Below are 20,672 nucleotides of genomic sequence, written 5' to 3'. Positions count from 1 at the left end.
ACTAGGGTAAGCAGAGGTCATAGTAGGATACTTACCCAGCTTGGCCAGTGGTCTTTCCCAATAAGATTATCATATCTAAAGGGTCATGGAAAACTCAGGACAGATCTAAGATAATCTTCATGTCTGGAAAAATCTTAGATAATCAGTGAAACACAGCAGTAGGGTAAGGAACTATCTCTAAGAGGTAGATGAGCATATTGATCAGAACAGGTACACCAGCTGGTGGCCGGTGGCTAAAGTTACTGGAAGATGGGGCCCAGCACCCTATGAGAAGTGGTTGTCAAAAATTAGGAAGAGTCAGCCAGGCACAGTGGTGCATGCCTGTAATCACAGCTGCCTGGGAGCTGAGCTTTGAGGATTGCTTAAGCCTAGTTAAAGACCAGCCTGGGTAACATAGCGAGACTCCATCTCAAAAAAAAAAAAAAAAAAAAAAAAAAAGTTTACAAAGTGTATATATGGAAGAGTCAGTAAGACCCAGCCTCAGCCTAGTTAAGTCAACAGGTTTAGTTCCCAGCCAGAACAGACCAGAGAAGAGTGAATGGACTAGGACCAAAACTGTCACCCTCCCACCCCCACCAGCTGAATGACAGATTCATTTTAGCATAGAAAGGTAATTGGGTATAATCTAAGTAATAACCATCAAAATGTAATATATCTGTTAATGATGCAAGAACGTAATGTTTAAAATCAGACATTGTATTCAAACCGTACTTTGTTCTTTGCCAACAATAATAGTGACTGATGGTAATTTTACATTTGTCTTGCTTTCTAAAAAGAATAAAACTGAAGCAGTTATTATACAAATATGTGGATGACCAAAACTAAACCAAATAATCTATTAAGCTTTAAATAATAACTTATTATTTTGCTTTACTAATCACTTTAGTGCATATGTTACTCTTGGGGATTTCATCATAAGAAGTAATTGTGATAGTCTAAGAGCTAGGCATTTTTGTGTTCTTGGCAAATTTATTGTTAAACAATCATAGTATAAAAATCCATCAGAGGCCGGGAGTGGTGGCTCAAGCCTGTAATCCCAGCATTTTGGGAGGCCGAGGCAGGTGGATTATGAAGTCAAGAGATCGAGACCATCCTGGTCAACATGGTGAAACCCCGTCTCTACTAAAAATACAAAAATTAGCTGGGCTTGGTGGCACGCGCCTGTAGTTCCAGCTACTCGGGAGGCTGAGGCAGGAGAATTGCTTGAACCCAGGAGGCAGAGGTTGCGGTGAGCCGAGATCGGGCCTTTGCAGTCCAGCCTGGGTAACAAGAGCGAAACTCCGTCTCAAAAACAAAACAACAAAAAAAAATCCATCAGAGTAAGTTGTTAATAAGATCACTTTCTCAACACATTGTTGCCCATCTTTTAGAAAAGGCGACGACGGATTGACAGAAGTATGATTGGAGAGCCCACAAACTTTGTGCACACGGCTCATGTTGGATCAGGAGACCTGTTCAGTGAAATGAATTCAGTAAGTATGTTGGTGGGACATGCAGGTAGGGCATTGGGGCATAGTCATATGAAACCTGTATGATAGGCACAAACATTTTTAATAGCATTATGCTCAATGAATTTGTATACAGTAAATGTAAATACATAATGTGAGCATAGAAGAGAGAAGCAAACTAATGATGAAAAATTAATGTCTTCTAGGTTATGCATTTGTTTCTGTTTCTTGTACTCAACTCTTCATAGCTGCCTTTGTCCTGAAACTTGAGAGTATTTGAGTTCAGAATGGAGGTTAATATCCTATTGATTCTCTTGCTTCCACCAAAGGGACTTGGAGATCAGCCTTTTTAATAATAATTAATCTTTTGTTTTTTAAGTTCAGTTAGTTGCCTTTTGCACACATTTTATTGCTTTATTTTATAAACCAGTGGTCTCCAACCTTTTTGGCATCAGGGACCGGTTTAATGGAAGATAGTTTTCCCAAGGGGGAAATGGTTTCAGGATGAAACTGTTCCACCTCAGTTCATCAAGCATTAGCCTCTCTTAAGGTCTAATGAGAGGCAGATGTGCAAGCCCTGCAAAGTACAGTCCTAAAGTTCTACCCCAATGATGACAAGCAAAAAAGTTGGTATGCCAATGATAGATTTTTCATTCAGGGAGGAATCTTAAAGGTAATTCAGAAATGTACATAAGGTTTTAAAGGTTAACAAATGCCATGAACTAAAATTTAATTCTTCCTATACAGTTGGATTTTATTATTATTATTATTTTTGAGACGGGGTCTCACTCTTCACCCAGGCTGGAGTTCAGAGGCGTGATCTTGGCCCACTGCAACCTCTCCCACCCAGGCTCAAGCAATCCTTCCACCTCAGCCTCCCAAACAGCTGGGAGCACAGGTGCACATTACTATACCTGGCTAATTTTTTATTTTTATTTTTTGAGTAAATTTATCTATAAATTATTGATTTTATGTCAATAGACATTGTTCTGTTATTACTAGTAATGTTAAAAATAAATTTTTTTAAAAAAGTAACTCAATGTTTACCACAGGCCAGTATTTTATTTTACAAAACCAGCGGTCTTATAATTTTATTAAAAATTATAAGTGCAACCTAGATCCTCACTTGTGCAGTTCACAATAGGGCTCGTGCTCCTGTGACAATTTCATGCCATCACTGATGTGACCGGAGGCAGAGCTCAGGCGGTATTGCTAACTTGCAGCTGCTCACTTCCTGTTGTACAGCCTGGTTCCTAACAGGCAACTTCCAGTTTGCGGCTGGGGTGTTTGTGACCCCTGTTAACTATTCGTTGATAATATTAGAATGTTTGTGATTTATTTACTCTATGTTCTTATGCACTAAGCATAGGATTTGTATTTTCACATATCCTTTTAGGGCAAAGCAGTAGGGTATGAAGAACCAGAAATAAGAAGATCTATTTGCTGTCTTTTAATAGAGGTTTCAGTGAGTTTCAGAATAGGCTTTAGATCTATTCATCTGATCTTTTAGTTGTTAATTTTTATTGGAGAGAAAACCAGAATGCAGTATAATAGAAGCAGCACCAAATGTAGGCTCTTATCAGAGTTGTTCCTCACATTTGCCTTAAAGCAAGCCACTGAGTATCAACAGACTAACTCTTTTCCTGTGCCTAAAGTAAACAAGTATCTAAATGATCCCTAAAGTGTTGAGAACCAGAAAGTCAACAGGGTTTTATAAACACAAAATTATGATCCACTGTATACCAACTTACTAGACAGCATTAACAAAAGACTTAAAAGGGACTTTAAAAATAGGTAGATGGGTATCCTGGATACAGCAAAGATGTTTGTCACTTCAGTTACTAGGTAAGCAAAGGAATGACATCTAAACCTTCCTGGAAAGGAAACAGATTGTTTGTTTTAAATCTGTAGGAAAAGTACTTTGTTTCACTTGACTGCTTTGTGGAAATGCAAGAGGTATCATGTTCCTGTCAAAATAATCAGTAGCTTTGTTTCCTTTATCAACATAGAGTAAAAAGACTAAATGGGGCCCTATTACTTTTATTAATATGGTTACTATAATCTATATAAAGAGAATAGGTGGTTTCAAATTTATTATATATGAATTTTAATTTCTTTCTCATTAACAAATGTTGTCTCTGCCACCTTAGGTTTTTTAAAAATCCAACTATAAAGCCAAGCACAGTGGCTCATGGCTGTAATCCCAGTACTTTGGGAGGCCAAGGCAGGTGGATTGCCTGAGCTAGGGAGCTCAAGACCAGCCTGGGCAACATAGTGAAACCCTGTCTCTACCAGAAATATAAAAAATTAGCCGGGTATGGTAATGTGCACCTGTGCTCCCAGCTGTTTGGGAGGCTGAGGTGGAAGGATTGCTTGAGCCTGGGTGGGAGAGGTTGCAGTGGGCCAAGATCACGCCTCTGAACTCCAGCCTGGGTGAAGAGTGAGACCCCGTCTCAAAAATAATAATAATAATAAAATCCAACTGTATAGGAAGAATTAAATTTTAGTTCATGGCATTTGTTAACCTTTAAAATCTTATGTACATTTCTGAATTGCATTTAAGATTCCTCGCTGAATGGAAAACCCATCTTGGCATACCAACTTTTTTGCTTGTCATCATTGGGGCAGAGCTGTACTTTGCAGGGCTTGCACATCTGCCTCTCAACCTTAGATGCAGGATCAAGATGAGACTTCAGCTGCTGTAGAGTTTCTACTTTGCTGTGTCCAGGCAGCCTTCTCTGCTACTGAGGTGGACTTTTTATGAAGTATTTCAGCTCTTTAGAGCTAAGTGTGTTTCCCAAATGTGTTTTATAGTCCATTCATATTTGAGTTTGCTATCTCTAAAGCGATATTCAGCATCCATCCCACCGTTACAGAGCACGGAGTTCTTGCTGTTAGGAATGGTGTTGTTCGATTAGTAACTTTTTTTTTTTTTTGAGATGGAGCCTCACTCTGTCACCCAGGCTGGAGTGCAGTGGCTCAATCTTGGCTCACTGCAACCTGTGCCTCCTGGGTTCAAGCAATTCTCCTGTCTCAAGCTCCTGAGTAGCTGGGACTACAGGCAGGCACCACGACTCCTGGATAATTTTTTGTATTTTTATTAGAGCAGAGCTTAAACTCCTGACCTCAGGTGATCTGCCCACCTTGCCTCCCAAAGTGCTGGGATTACAGGCATGACCCACCACACCTGCCAAGTAACTTTTTGAGAGTATCATTGATAGTCCTGATTTGATGGGCCTGACTCTGTGAGAAAAATTATGTTCTCCTATCCTATGCAATAATAGTGTAAATAAGACAAAACCATATATAGACATGCTGTTTAGTCAAAGAAATACTGTCTGTTGTTTGTCTATCCTGAGAACTGAGCAGCTAGTGTTAGTAACATGGCTTGCTGCATAAGAAACAGGCTTGCCTAAACGGTATTATTGAATGGTTAAATGACTTATAATTCTTTTTTTCTCTAAATACATTGTTCTTCTACCTTTACTTACTTAAAAGACTTTCCTTTTCTACTACCTTCTTGCCAGAAAAGATTTCTGTTACCCTTTCAGTAATGTAACCTTGTTGTGTTAAAATATTGTATATTCACAGTCACAATAATACATTCAGTCTCAACACTGAAAGATTACTTATTAAAGTTACTTAATAAGGGTTACTTAAACCAAATTCTTTAAATTGAAGAATTGACTTTTGGAGGAAAAAAAATACTTTTTTTCTTTCTTAGAATCTACATGGCATTATTGAATGCACAGTATAAAAACAAAGATTTTTTTTATTTGGTGGTTTTTTTTTGTGTTTTTTTTTTTTTTTTTTTTTTGGTTGTTGTTGTTTCCTTTTTTTTAAGACAGGGTCTCATTCTGTTGCCCAGGCTGGAGTGCTCACTGCAGCCTTGACCTCCCAGGCTCAGTTAATCTTCCTGCCTTAGCCTTCTCCAGTAGCTGGGACTACAGGCCTGTACCACCACGCCCAGCTAGTTTTTATATTTTAATTGTAGAGATGGAGTTTCACTATGTTGCCCAGGCTGGCCTCAAACTCCTGGGCTCAAGTTATCTGCCTACTTTGAATTCCCAAAGTGTTGAGATGACAGCTGTGAGCCATTGCATCTGGTCATAAAGATTTTTTTAAAGACAGGCCTAAAATATCTATAAAAGCTAATATACCATGTTAAGTGGAAAACTATTTAGTATCAAATTTGTGCCACATAATGTTACCTTAAAGGGGCAGATGATGAATTTGAACTAGTATCATGTGGCAGGCCCTGGCCTGTTCACACTGCTTTAACTGAGCAAGTTTATGTTATAAAAAAAAAAAAAAAAAAAGCCTATAGATTTCTTCTTACACTCTTTCCTAGTCATTTGATTAATGTGACTATTACAGTAACACCTTATAATGTGGTGTCATACAAATAAGATGTTCCATGTAAGTAAATTTCCAGGTGAGTAAAAACATTCCCATTTAAGAGCCAACCACATTTTCTCATATAGACTCTTTTGATCTAAATAAGCTATGCATTTTCTATTTTGCCATTATTTTGTATTATATTGAAACCTTCCTTACTCCAAAAATGAGTTAGACAAGTCTTACTTTTTTTTTTTTTTTTTGAGTTGAGTTCCACTCTTGTTGCTCGGGCTGGAGTGCAATGGTGCAGTCTTGGCTCACTGCAACCTCCACCTCCTGGGTTCAAACAGTGCCACCTGCCTAATTTTGTATTTTTAGTAGAGACGGGGTTCCTCCATGGTCTCGAACTCCCAACCTCAGGTGGTCCGCCCGCCTGGGCCTCCCAAAGTGCTGGGATTACAAGTGTGAGCCACCGTGTCCGGCCAACAAGTCTTATTTTCTTTTAATACAGTATTGACTCAGAATCACCAGTGGAAAGCACCTCACCCATCATGCCTTATATTACAGTAGGTGCTCAGTAAGTATTTGATAAGCAGATGACTGATAAATAGATGATACCCCTAGTTCCCTGCACCTCTCCAAATTGTGGAAGTGTGAAGGGCCCTTTGAGCTGATTCCATGAAATACTCAACCACGCTGCCAAGTGTTCTTTCTCCACTGTTAGGCCATCACCTCTAAAATCATATTGCTTGTGTTCCTTCTTCTAGCAATCCAGCCTGACTTTCCAGCTCTGTTTCCAGCCTGCTTCTAATTTATATGAACTAAGATTGGAATAATAATGATATGCTAAAAGTACTTCACAGTTTGCAAATGGCTTTATGTGCCTTTGTTTCAGTGAAAAGAAAATATCCTGGCTTTTATATATCTTGCAATCTCTCAGGAAACAGCCCTTTAATGTGGATGGGAAAGATTACCATCTTAACCCTTTTACAAATAAGAAGGCTGATATTCAGAGAGGATAGTTTACCCAGTTACAATATTAATAAATAAACTGGGACTACTTTCCTCTTTGGATTCTTTGATTCTTTTTTACTTTATCAGACTATATTAAGATGGCACATTTTATGACACAGACTTTTAAGATTTATCTGTGGTTGGACCAATATTATTCATGCTTATTTTCTTGGTTTTGATTCTTTACTAAGTATTTGAGGTGATTTATCTATGTGAGGTATCTGTAAATTAAGATACTTGAGGTTGTGAAACAAAGTGGAATTGATCAGCCGGGTGTGGTGGTCGATGCTTGTAATCCCAATACTTTGGGACACTGAGGCAGTTGGATCACTTGAGATCAGGAGTTTGAGACCAGCCTGGCCAACATGGTGAAACCTAAAAATACAAAAATTAGCCGGGTGTGTTGGCATGCGCCTGTAATCCCAGCTACTAGGGAGGCTGAGGCAGGAGAATTGCTGAGAGGCAGAGGTTGCAGTGAGCTGAGGTTGTGCCACTGCACTCCAGCCTGGGCAACAGAGCAAGACTCTTATCTCAAAACAAAAAAAAAAAAAGTGGAGTGGATCTATATATTTTTGACTGTTTTTCAAATGTTACCAAATACCTTGTAAATTACAAAACTCACTTTTAGTAATTTGTAAACAGATAAAATAGGGATTTTTGCAAAAATTGTTTCAATTGCTAGTCTCCCTGTTTGTCCTTATAACCAGAAAATGTTTAAGTCTATAAAAGTATCCTTCTGAAAAAAGCAGCCCAGATAAAATTCTGGGAAAAGAATTACTTAGTTGCACTGGACCTAGTTCCTGACTTCCATTTTATTTTGTTGTGTTTTTGTCTTGTTTTAGGTTAGCTCCATTCAGAACCAAATGCAGTCCAAGGGAGGCTATGGAGGTGGAATGCCTGCCAATGTGCAGATGCAGATGCAGCTCGTGGATACGAAGGCGGGATAGCCCTGGTCCTTTCTCCAGTGAGTACTTGGAGCTGGGGTCTGGACCTGTAGGCCAGACATGGCCAATAATAGCTGACATCACAGGCAGCCTTAGTTAGGTCTTGGAGTTTTAAAAAATTTATATATATATATATATAATCCCGTATTATATTTATTTTTTGTGAACTTACTGGGAAAGGCAAAATTACTCAGCTAAGTCTAGGTCCTGCACTTTGAATGTAAGTTTTAGGCTCTTTTCCTTATTAATAACTTTAAATACTTTAAAACATCTGGTTGGGAAGATTCTGATGACAAGATGCTTCTTATGTGTCCTTGAAACAAGAGTGAAATTATTATTTTGAATATTGAGGCTCGGCGTGGTGGCTCACACCTATAATTCCAGCACTTTGGGAGGCCAAGGTGGGTAGACCACCTGAGGCCAGGGATTTGAGACCAGCCTGGCCAACATCTCCACTAAAAATAGAAAAATTAGCTGGGTGTGGTGGCACATGCCTGTAATCCCAGCTACTCAAGAGGCTGAGGCATGAGAATTGCTTGAACCCAGGAGGCAGAGATTGCAGTTAGCTGAGATTGCACCACTGGACTCCAGTCTGGGTGACAGAGCAAGACCCTGTCTCAAAAAAGTATTGATACTATAGGTAATCTCATGAGGAGTAATTTTATAGTTAACACTTCGTTTTTAAATATTTCATTATAAACTTTTAAAATTAAAAAGATTACTTTGAAAAAGGATAAACCCCGAAAGTGTAGAAATAATTTGAAGTTTTTTTTTTTTTGCTTTATAGGGTCATTGTGAATTTCTGTATTTTCTCTGTCCAATATTCTGTAATTTTTTTTTGTCCTGTGATTGCGTTTCTTTTATTTTGAATTACAAAAAAGAAGTGTGATGGCACCTTGTTCACCCTGTGGTGATTATTCCAGTGAGGTGTTACTGTTCTGCTCTGAAGAAGATACTGTCAGATGAATCCTGCATTTCCTTCAGCCGGCATGCATGCCTTTGGACTCATGGACAGAGTTCTTTGGATTGTCGCTGAATTTTCAATGTTTAATCAGTATGGATCTGATCTTCGCATGATCTTTTTTGTGAATGCTAACACCATTTTGCAGTTTTTTTTCATTTTAAACATTTTTCTTTTCACTGTCAACCCTCTGCCTTATGATTTTATCGGAAAGCAAGAACCTGCTATTATTTGTTAATTTGCCATCATTTATGTATATTTTGAAAGGTATGAGAACCACAAGCACAATGATCATTTTTATTTGTTTGAAACTTTAGCAGAATAGATATCCGCATGCTTTATGAAGTTGCTTCGATAAGAGCCCATGGGATGCCAGAAATTAACATTTCTTTGCTGCCATGGGCTGATGATGCTGCTATTAGAGAAAGTTAGCTGTGGCACCAAGTCACATCATTTTCATGGAAAAGATTACTTGTAGCTTATTTAGAAGTATGACCTTTGGTCTTTTTGATTAGAATTGCAATAAAAGCTTGCATTCATAAGGCATTCATTCTGTTGTAAATGTTCAATGTATTTATTTTGAGAGCGAGGAGGTGTGGTACATCTGAGTGTTGTGGTCATACTCTCATCCAGGCTGATCCTGAGCAGCTTCATCTTACTAGCTGTTTGTTTCTTTGTGCACTCATTCTTTGATAATTTTTACTTGTTTTTAACATTATGGTTTCCAGTAGCAGTTTGTTGAACTTCTGGCCTGTACTACTAACTAACTAACTGCAGACCTCCAGAGTCACTGGCCTGTGTTCTACATATTTTAGGGGCCACATCAGTTGCCAAGAGCAACATACTGACCTGGCTGAATTATTGCCAGTGAAAACAACCTGTATGAAGCCTTTGCTCAGGTCCTAAAATGTTTTGTCCTTGCACAAATTTTGTATATTTCAAATATTTCTGTAAAGGTTTCTTCTTTTCTAGAATGTGGTGTTAAGCCAGAGTCAGTGGTTTGTGTTCTCATTGAAATGTTTAAATCCTATTTCTAATTCAAGCCTATCTAACTACATTTGGTAGGATTAACATTACATGTAACAAATGAGGCGTAATTAAAAACTTAGTTTAGGTAACTTTGAATAAAGAAACAGGGATCACTTTATCTTCTGCCTTCACTCCTCTTAGTCCCAGATTCTCGCAGAACAGGAAACTGAATAAACATTAGGTTTATGTAGGTAAAACATGAGAGCATTTCTCCCCCAGTTTTTTAAATTTAATTTCAACCAGTACATTTACCCAGTACAGCGGGGCACCAGATTACTTGATCTTTATATTTTGCAATTTTGAGCCTTTGTGTCAATCCCAAGCACAGAATCTGCCAAGGAAAAACATTTGCATCTTCAAAGTAGACATTTTGCAGTTTATTTAATAACTATCATCTTCTAAAGTTGAATTCATCTGTTGTCACTGATTCACTGTGTGGATGTCACATTGTGGAATTTGCCTGAGTACCACTGTCATTCTGCTCAGCCAGACAGGGTCAGTTTCTTGGCCAGGGACATTGTTGTGTGCAAGCTCTTTAAAAAAGAGATTAGATTTTCTTGGCATTATTAGCACTGATGCTATTTAGTCTACTTCTGTTTTGACTCTTTAAATTAGTACAGTTTTTCTACTTGTCATGTAACTGCTGGAACAACAGTACTGGAAGTCATGATCCTTTTCCCCGATTCATGATTTTATTCTTTTTCCAAGTCACCATTTTTCCTGTTGCTCCAACGACCAGCGTGTGTTGGAACAGATCTCCGTGGTAAGCCAAAAGCGGACTCGTCAGCCTGTAACTACTCTGTAGCTGCTACTAACTCTGCAGGCACAGTAACTACACTTCATACAGGAGCACATGCCAAAGTGCCTGGGAGGTGCCAATAAAATCAAGAAATAAGAAAAATTACCAAAAAAGATACGGTATTAACCTTGGACATAAATCTTTTTTTAGGAAGGCAGCTTTCCCATGTTCATAAATGGGGTTGTAAACCTCGAAAAGTCATCTGTTCCCCATAGCAGCATATCTCATTTTTAAATTGAAGCTAATTAAATAGGATTTTACTACTCAAAATTCATTATACTGTTAATCTTTGCTGAAATATATGCTAACAACTGTTAAAGGAAACCGAAGATTTAATCACATGGATTCTGTTAGCAGTGATCTGCATTCTATAAAAGAGGTACTGCCCATAATGTAGGCATGAAGTGGTGCCAATAAGCATAGAGTGGGAGTGTTGAGTTAAGCATTTCCAGTGCAGCATTATCATCAGTGGGCCTTTAAAAATACTTTGAGTACATTAGCTTTCACTTCATTGTTAAATTATAGCAGACTCATTATAGAGAACAAGTTTGCCTTGATTTTGTTTAAAATGACTTCTGCTGAGCACCCAGAAGATAAAATTGACATATTTTTATAATATAAGCATACGTTTTTTGTACATTGTGTTCATTCTTGAATAAAATGAGTTCCGTGTTGGCTTGTAGATATTAAAAAGAAAGTATTGATTTTGATTGAATAAATGTTTTCTTTCAATCCTGGTTGGCCTTTCCTTTAAATGTGTTTAGTTTTTCTTTCAAGGAATTATTTACCAGAATTCAGTTAGAGCACCTTTTTTGCATTCTTATTATATTTTTAGTTATGACTCCTATCATACAGAAAACTAAAACCTTTTTAAATTTCTATCATTGTAATCTTTAACTTCACAATTCACCTTTTAATTTAACAAATGCCTAGTCAGAATGAAACTTTAAATGGCTAGAAGTAGGGCTAATAAAACATTTATGCCAGGTGCAGTGGCTCACATCTCTAATCCCAGCTCTTTTGGAGGTGGAGGTGGGTGGATAGTTTGAGACCAGCCTGGACAACATGGTGAAACACTTTCTCTACAAAAAATATACAAACATTTATGCCAGGTGTGGTGGCATGTGCCTGTAGTCCCAGCTACCTGGGAGGCTCAGGTGGGAGGATAGAGAGCGCCCAGGAGATCCAGTCTGCAGTGAGCCATGATGATGGTGCCACTGCACTCCAGCCCGGGCAACAGAACTGGACTCTGGTGTCTCAAAAAAAACCAAGTTTTTAAATATAACATAGGATGAAGTTTATATGTCATTCAGCAGGGGTATGAGTAGAAATGAGGTGGGCAAAGTTTTAAAAATGTATATATTAATGTTCTATTTCTCAGTTTTTATTGCCTATCAACCACATATGATTTTTTAACAAAAGTATCAGATACCTACACAGTTTTCCATGATGAAGCGTCTTGTCCTTATAGTATATGTAGGACTTAATTAAAATGAAATAAAATTAAGAATTCTCCTCATACTTAGCCACCTTTCAAGTACTTAGTAGCATCATGTAGTGATCAGCTACTGTATTAGGAAGTTACAGATTGTTTCCACCATCACAGTTTGAGGAGTTAGTTTATAGTTTGCCTCTAAAATGGTTTTTGACACTGGTTCCCATAGGGAGTGATTTTGCTCCTCATGGAGACAGTGGAGCAATGTCAGGAGACAGTTTTGGTTATCACAGCTTGAGGAAGGGGTGGTACAGGATCTGGGAAGTGGAAACTAGGGATGCTGCTAAACATCCTATAGTGTTCAGGACAGCTCCCACAGCAAAGATTGATTTGGTCCAAAATGTAATAGTTCCACAGCTAAACCCGGTTTTAAGACAAGATCTGTATCTCTGCATACTCACCAGATAAAACCCATTAGAGATGCTTCGTTGCATTAGATCATGTGCACAGGTAACTGAGGTGTTTTGCTGGTCGAATACTGAGAATAGGTGAGTTAGGTTTCATTTTATGAGAATTGCCACAAATTCTAAAAATAGAAAAAACATCAAGATAAATATTAGGAAAGAGTATTTCAAAGTTCTGGTAACGTTTGTCCTTATCCGACGTCCAAAGACACTAAAAGGAAATTGGCTTAAAATGAAGTTCTTTGCAAAATAAAATTCTGACGACAATCCAATGACATTCCAACTATAAAAAAGTAGACCAAGAGCAATTATACTGTGAGCTCATGTTTTTAAAGGATATGCATAAAACAATGAAGGAGGGGCATATAACCACAAAAAAAGACAAATCTATAAAATGTCAGATATAGTCTGGGAATTGCTGGTATTTATGAAGATGCAAACATCTACAAAATTGATAAGGAAATTCTGTGCCCTCTGCTTAAAGTACACTATTCACAAAAGACGTAATTGAAATTTTACCTTGTATTTATTGTCTCTGTCCAGAATTGTCCAGTATGAATTGAAACCATTAAATGACTCATCTTCATCTGACTTTTTATGTTTTGGCACCTTAACTCTTGGTTTTTATAATGTTTCTCAGACTGTGAGGGTTTGCCTTTAATAATACTTTCTCCTAGTGTTCCTTGAGCCCAGGAGTTCAAGGTTACAGTGAGCTTGAGCTATGATGTTGCCTCTGCACTTGAGCCTGGGTAACAGAGTAAGAGCCTGAATCTTTGAAAACAATGCAGGAAAGTTTTCCTGGATAATATCCTGAAGAGTATTTTCCAGCTTGGATTCATTCTCTTTGTCACATTCAGATAGACTGTACAGGGAAAATGTGGTACATATATACCATGGAATATTATGCAGCCATCAAAAATGATGAGTTTGTGTCCTTTGTAGGGACATGGATGAACCTGGAAACCATCATTCTCAGCAAACTGACACGAGAATAGAAAATCAAACACTGCATGTTCTCACTCATAGGCGGGTGTTGAACAATGAGAACACGTGGACACAGGGAGGGGAGCACTACACACGGGTCTGTTGGGGGGAAATGGGGGAGGGACGGAGAATGGGGAGGTGGGGAGAGAGAGCATGGGGAGAAATGCCAGATATAGGTGAAGGGGAGGAAGGCAGCAAATCACACTGCCATGTGCGTACCTGTGCAACAATCTTGCATGTTCTTCACATGTACCCCAAAACCTAAAATGCAATTTAAAAAGTAAATAGAGTATTGTTTGCTTTATAAAAAAAAAAAAGGAAAACAATGCAGGAAGAACAACAAAACTTTCTTGTAGATACCTGACTTCAAGGCTCATTTTGACCCCTACCCTCATCCTTTTAATGTCCATCATCTTAATGTTATCTGACTTGTCTTTGATGCATAGATGAAGAAAAAAAAATATTTTTATTTACTAAAGAAAAAAGTTACTCCCTGAATAAGATCAAGTGTTTGATCTGGGACCTTACAAGGAAGTGCTCAAAGAGTGGTGATCTTGATACTGAAGAAAGCTGCTTTTCATCTCATTAGAAGATAATGTTAGCAGAGAAGCCAATGCTTCATTCTAACCCCTAAATTTTCTATTTTGTAAATCCAAGCTATGGAGTTCATTTAAAAAAAAAAAAGTAGGAAATACTCATTCCAGTGAGTGATAAGGGATAAGAAGGTGAAGGAAGTGGAGGGTGAGGTGGTCCAATCTGTGACTAATGGGAGTTTTACAAAGAGAAATCAAGGAAAATGCACTTCAAAGGAAAAAGATTTTTTAAAAAATGGTCTATTCATTTTTTTGCGTTTTAAATTTCAAAAAAGTTGTTTTTACATTTATACTTTCTCACTTCACAGCCCTCAAGGACATTCTGTTCTGAAGACCCGTGTATTCAGCTCTGGGAAATACTATTCTTCTGATTATTCTTTCAACTTTTGAAGATTACCAGATTTCTCAGCAGCAATACTGTGGTCTGGAATATAATGGGGCACTCCCCTCAGACTCTGCAGAAGACTTATTTTGAAATAGAATTCAGTCTACAGCCATATTCTCAATGAAGTAAGATGGCAAAACAAATGATTACACTAGCAATGAATGGCTTTGCTTTTCACACACCCGTCCCAAAAACACTCTGAAAGAATAGAGAACAAATCTAATCATAAAATTAAATCTCAGGATTTCTAGGTCTGAAGCCAACCTAGAAGGCATTCTATCTAAATTAAACAATGAGAGATTTTAGAACTGTTTACAAGAAGCATTATTAAATGGATACCATTCAATAGCAGGAAGATAACATGCATTCAAAACATTTTTATTGATTGATGTGGCCAGGTACTGTTTAGACACTGAGGACATGGCAGTGAACAAATTTCTTAATCCTCCAGGAGTTTTTGTCTAGTGATGGGGATGCAGAAAGACAGACATTAAGCCAAATAAATAAGTGAATTATATAACAGATTAGAAAATTGTAAGTGATCTGGATAAACAACTGGTGTTGTAGGGGAGGAATTGTAGTTTAAAATATCACCATGCTGAGACAGTGACACTGAAGCTGAGATGTTAGAAATATAGTTAACACATTGTGTTAGACCTTTTTGCATTGCTCTAAAGAAATACCCGAGGCTGGGTAATTTATAAAGAAAAGAGGTTTAACTGCCTCACAATTCTGCAGGCTTTATAGGAAGCATGGTGCTAGCATCTGCTCGGCTTCTGGAGCATCACATGGCTAGAGCATGAGCAAGAGACAGAGTAGTGGGGGAGGTGCCACATACTTTTTTTTTTTTTTTTGAGACAGTACAGTGGCACCACCTCGGCTCACTGCAACCTCCACCTCCTGAGTTCAAAGGATTCTCCTGCCTTAGCCTCCCAAGTAGCTAGGACTACAGGCACACACCACCACATCCAGCTAACTTTTGTATTTTTAGTAGAGACAGGGTTTTACCATGTTGGACTGGCTAATCTCCAACTCCTGACCTCAGGTGATCCACCTGCCTGGGCCTCCCAAAGTGCTGGGATTACAGGCGTGAGCCACCACACCTGGTCAGGTGCCACACACTTTTAAATGACCAAATCTCACAAGAACTCACTATTGCAATGACAGCACCAAGCCATGAGGGATCCACCCCATGACCCAAACACCTCCCATGGAGCCCCACCTTCACCACTGGGGATTACAATTCAGCATGAGTTGTGGTTGGGGACAAATATCTGTATCACACATTTTACCATCAACAAACAAAAAGGGAAGACAATTCTAGATATGTTTGTCTAAACCAAAAACGTCCAAAGATGTAACATTATTTTGAGCAATTAATGAGTATATTCCAAGTACCTAGAACAGGATGGGCCATGCAGGAGGCACTCAGTAAATATGTTCTGTAAAATTTAAGAAAGGAAATGTCATTTGAGAGGGATGGCTTTAGAGACAAATATTGCATTTCACTGAGAGCTCATATCTTGTTTGTACAGTGAATTAAAAATATATTTACCTTTTTAAGTGAAAGCATAAAATACTATAGTCAGAAAAAATGTAAATTTTAGAAAACAAAATTTAGAAGATGGTTTCGGGTTAAAGAAATGGAGGGAAATATGAGTGTCAATCTCCTTTATATACATATTCAGAACTCATGAACTCTCTCAATGCATGTATGTTTAAAATATCATTTGAAGTTCTAACAGGTGAGATACTTAGATATCAAAATGTAACAAAAACTGAAAGAAGGAGGATAAGTAAGTCTACTAAAAGCCTCATCTTTTGGTGTATAAAATCATTTGTACAATTCAAAGTTGGTGAATCAAGAAATGAAGTGTATACTTACATTATTTAAAATAAAGGAAGTAACCTTCAGAAGACTTCAAAAGACAAATGGCTACAAGTAGTTATCCTTAGGAAGTGGGAATGGGGTTTGGGAAGCGGATAAGGAGACTTTTATTTTTAATTTCATGCCATACTATGCTATTTGGATATCCTTCTCTTTATCCTACTAATTTTAATCAGCAATATGAAACAACATTATGTTTTAAGTAAGAGAGATTAGAGGAGTGATGTCAGCAAGATGGCAGATTACGAAGCTTCAGGCTCTTGTTTTCCCAGGAAAACAATGAATAAACAATATTCAGACCAAAATGTCTTATAAAAACTCTAAACAAGTCACACTCAAAGTTGTAGGAAATTTCATGGAATGTTGCTTACCCTTGCTCATCCCTGGTGCAGCATGGCATTATCAAAGGAAACTGCGTCATTCCCAGTTTCTCCCTTGGGACTAAAGGGAAAAGGTGGAGCTTGTAACTTTCTGGCTCATCTGAAGTCTGCTTAAGGGACTAGTTTCTGTCTCTCCTGACTCAGCACTGACAGGAACAGTGGCATACTTTGGACACATGGCTAGAAGCTGCAAAGCAGAAGGGGAGTGCTCTGGTGCACTAGAATAGCAGGCAGCTCCCAGATGCATGGATGCTTTGGGGTAATAGATTACAGGAAGAGGAATGCAAGTGACATCTAAGTGCAATTCAAGTAAACAAAAGTAAATACAAATAAAACACACACATGGTCCCAGGGAAGACACAGCCCCCAGAAAATAAGAAACCCCTGAGCCTTTAAGCTGGGCTGATTAGTGAAGCTATTCATCTGCACAAAGCCATCTGGTAAAGACTGGAAGAGGTGGGTGTTTCTTCAAATAACCACACCTCAAAAAGAGATCACAAGGTATACACAAAGGCACAAAATAAATCTCCAGAAATCAATCCTAAAGAACACAGACCTCTGACTTACTTGACAAAGAAGGTAAGTAACTGTCGGGCTGGGCGTGGTGGTGCGTGCCTGTAATCTTAATACTTTGGGAGGCCAAGGTGGGTGGATTACTTGAGGCCAGGAGTTGAGGCCAGCCTAGCCAACATGGTGAAACCCTGTCTCCACTAAAAATACAAAAATTAGTTGGGCATAATAGCACATGCCTGTAGTTCCAGCTACTCTGGAGGCTGAGGCATGAGAATCGCTTGAACCTGGGAGGCAGAGGTTGCAGTAAGCCAAGATTGCACCAATTCACTCCAGCCTGGGCGACAGAACAAGACTTTGTCTCAAAACAAAATGAAAACACAAGTGTCTTAAATATGCTCAGTAAGCTAAAATAGAACACACACAACTAAATAAAATTAGGAAAACAATTTATGAACAAAATGAGAATATCAACAGGGAAATTTTTTGGGCGGGGATAGTGTCTTGCTCTGTTGCCAGGCTGGAGTGCAGTGGTGCAATCTTGACTCACAACAACCTCCACTTCCTAGGTTCAAGCAATTCTCCTGCTTCAACCTTCCAAGTAGCTGGGACTACAGGCACACACCACCACAACCAGCTAATTTTTTTTTTGTATTTTTAGTAGAGACGGGGTTTCACCATGTTGGCCAGGATGGTCTCCATCTGTTGACCTCGTGATCTGCCCACCTCGACCGCCCAAAGTGCTGGGATTACAGGTGTGAACTACTGCACTCAACTGGGAAATTTTTTTAAAAGCCAGATTTTAGAGCTGAAAAATGTCATAGTCGAATTGAAAAATTCTCTAGAAGGATTCAACCACAAACTCAATGAAGCAGAAGAGAATCAGCAAACTTGAAGACAGGACATTTGAAAGTACTGAGTCAGGAACAAAAAGAATAAAGAAAAGTGAACAGTTCCTAAGGTACTTAAGGGACACTATCAAGCCAACCAATATATACATTATGAGGGTCTCAAACAGAAGAAAGGAGAAAATAGCTTATTTGAAAAATATGTCTGTAAATGTCCCAGCTTTGAGAAATGAAATGGAAATATAAATATGAGAGGCTCAATTAACAAGTAAGAGGCCCATACTGAGAAAACTTATAATCAAAAGGCAAAGACAAAGAAATCTTAAAAGCAAGTAAAAAGCAATGCAAAATCCTCAACAAAATGCTAGTAAATCAATTTCAACAGCACATTAAAAGGATTATACACCATGACCAAGTGGGATTTATTCCTGAAATACAAGAATAGTTCGATATATGAAAATCATTCAACATAAGGACACATTTATAGAATGACAGAAAAACCCACATAATCATTTCAAGTGATGAAAAAAAAAATCTAAGAAAGTTCAACACCCTTTCACAATAAAAACACTCAACAAACTAGAAGAAGAAAATTACCTCACTATAATAAATGCCATATATGAGAAACTCACAGCAGACACCATACTTAATGGTGAAAGACTGAGCTTTTCTTCTATGATCAGGAACAAGACACAAGCCATGGTTGTCTACTTTCACACTTTCTACTGAACAAAATACTGAACGTCTTAGCCAAAGCAATTAGGCAAGAAAAAGAAATAAAAGGCATCCAGACTGGAAAAGAAGTGTAAAATGATCTCTCTTCACAGGCAACATAATCCTATATATAGAAAATCCTAATTATTCCATTAGCTCTGACAACAAAAGCCTGTCAGAACTAATAAATTCAGCAAGGTTGCAAGGTACAAAAATCAACAGGCAAAAAAATCAGTTGTGTTTCTATTACAATTTAAAAAACCTGAAAAGGAAATTAAGAAAACAATTGTTTGCATTAGGATCAGAAAAAAAAAAAAATTAAGAGTAAATTTAACCAAGGAGGCAAAAGACATGTATATTGAAAACTACAGAATGTTACTGAAAGAAATTAATGATGACATCGGTACATGAAAAGACATACTGTGTTCTTGGATTGGAAGACTTACTGTTGTTAAACTGTTGATACTACCCAAAGCAATCTACAGACTTAATGCAATTGCTATCAAAATCCTAATGGTGGCTGGGTGTGGCAGCTCATGCCTGTAATCTCAGAATTTTGGGAGGCCAAGGTGGGAGGACTGCATGAGGCCAACAGTTTGAGACCAGCCTCAGCAACATAGTGAGACCCCCTCTCTACAAACAAAAATAAAAAATATTTTAAAAATCTAATGGCATTTTTTTGCAGGAAAAAAAGTAACCCATCCTAAAATTCATATAGAAATTCAAGGGACCCTGAAGAGTGAAAATAATCTTGATAAAGAAAAATGTTGGAGGACAAAAAGGTTGTAAGTTCCAGCCTTTCTAATTTTAAAACTTATTATAAATCTATGGTAATCAAAACAGTGTGGTACTGGCATAAAGACAAACATACAAACTAACAGAATAGAGAGTCCAAAAATAAATTCTCCTATGTGTAGTCAAATGATGTTTGCCAAGGGTGCAAGGACCACTCCATGGAGAAAGGACAGTTTTGTTTCTTTACCCCAACAAATGGTGCTGGGTAAATTAGATCTTCACATAGAAAAGAATGAAGTCAAATTTTTACCTTATACCAAATATAAAAAAGTGGATTAAAGACCCAAACATAAGACCTAAAACTATATAAAACTCCTAGAAAAAAACATAGAGGAAAAACTTTTTTTTTTTTTTTTTTGAGACGAAGTCTCACTCTGTTGCCCAGGCTGGAGTGCAGTGGCATGATCTTGGCTCACTGCAACCTCCACCTCCCAGGTTCAGACAATTCTCCTGCCTCAGCCTCCTGAGTAGCTGGGATTACAGGCATATGCCACCACGCCCAGCTAATTTTTGTACTTTTGGTAGAGATGAGGTTTCACCATGTTGGTAAGGCTGGTCTCAAACTCCTGACCTTGTGATCCACTCACCTCAGTCTCCCAAAGTGCTGGGATTACAGGTGTGAGCCACCATGCTCAGCCTGGAAAAACTTCTTGATATTGGATTTAGCAATGATTTCTTGGATATGATACCATAAACATTGGCAACTAAAGTAATAATATACAAATTGGACTTCCTCAATTTTTTGTTTGTTTGTTTGTTTTTGAGACAGAGTTGCCCTCTGTCACCCAGGCTGGAGTTTAGTGGCGCAATCTTGGCTCACTGCCACCTCTGCCTCCCAGGTTCAAGCAATTCTTCTGCCTCAGCCTCCCAAGTAGCTTGGATTATAGGTGTCCGCCACCATGCCCAGCTAATTTTTTGTATTTTTAGTAGAGACGGGGTTCGTCATATTGACCAGGCTGGTCTTGAACTCCTGACCCCAAGTGATTTGCCCACCTTGGCCTCCTGCACTACCTCAAAATTTAAAACTTCTGTGCATCAAAGAACACAATTAATAGAGTGAAAAGGTAACATATGGAATGTGAAAATGTATTTGCAAATCGTATGTCTGATGGGGAGTTACTATCAGAAAACATAAATAACTCC

The 20,672-nt window shown here is 38.2% G+C and overlaps 1 protein-coding gene across 7 annotated transcripts in view; it reads left to right on the top strand.

Annotated features, from left to right (window-relative positions):
• CDC42SE2 (CDC42 small effector 2) overlaps window positions 1-14,559 on the top strand; it is a 96,078-nt gene extending 81,519 nt beyond the window's left edge. For 3 of the 7 annotated variants that reach the window (XM_032260284.1, XM_032260324.1, XM_032260386.1), the window contains 3 exons: window positions 1,371-1,472; window positions 7,643-7,764; window positions 8,532-11,270. In XM_032260284.1, coding sequence (XP_032116175.1) covers window positions 1,371-1,472; window positions 7,643-7,747 — 207 coding nt within the window. In that variant the 3' untranslated portion in view covers window positions 7,748-7,764; window positions 8,532-11,270. Of the gene's footprint in view, window positions 1-1,370; window positions 1,473-7,642; window positions 7,765-8,531; window positions 11,271-14,317 lie in introns of those variants that run through there. The other 4 variants (XM_032260432.1, XM_032260621.1, XM_032260554.1 and 1 more) reach the window with 3 other exon arrangements.
• Window positions 14,560-20,672: the final 6,113 nt, after the last annotated feature.

The sequence above is a fragment of the Sapajus apella genome, unplaced genomic scaffold, assembly GCF_009761245.1.
Source record: "Sapajus apella isolate SASKATOON/1434 unplaced genomic scaffold, GSC_monkey_1.0 scaffold1, whole genome shotgun sequence".
NCBI classification, from domain to species: domain Eukaryota; kingdom Metazoa; phylum Chordata; class Mammalia; order Primates; family Cebidae; genus Sapajus; species Sapajus apella.
The sequence above is the reverse complement of the archived record's forward strand: the minus strand, read 5'-3'. Positions and strand labels throughout refer to the sequence as shown.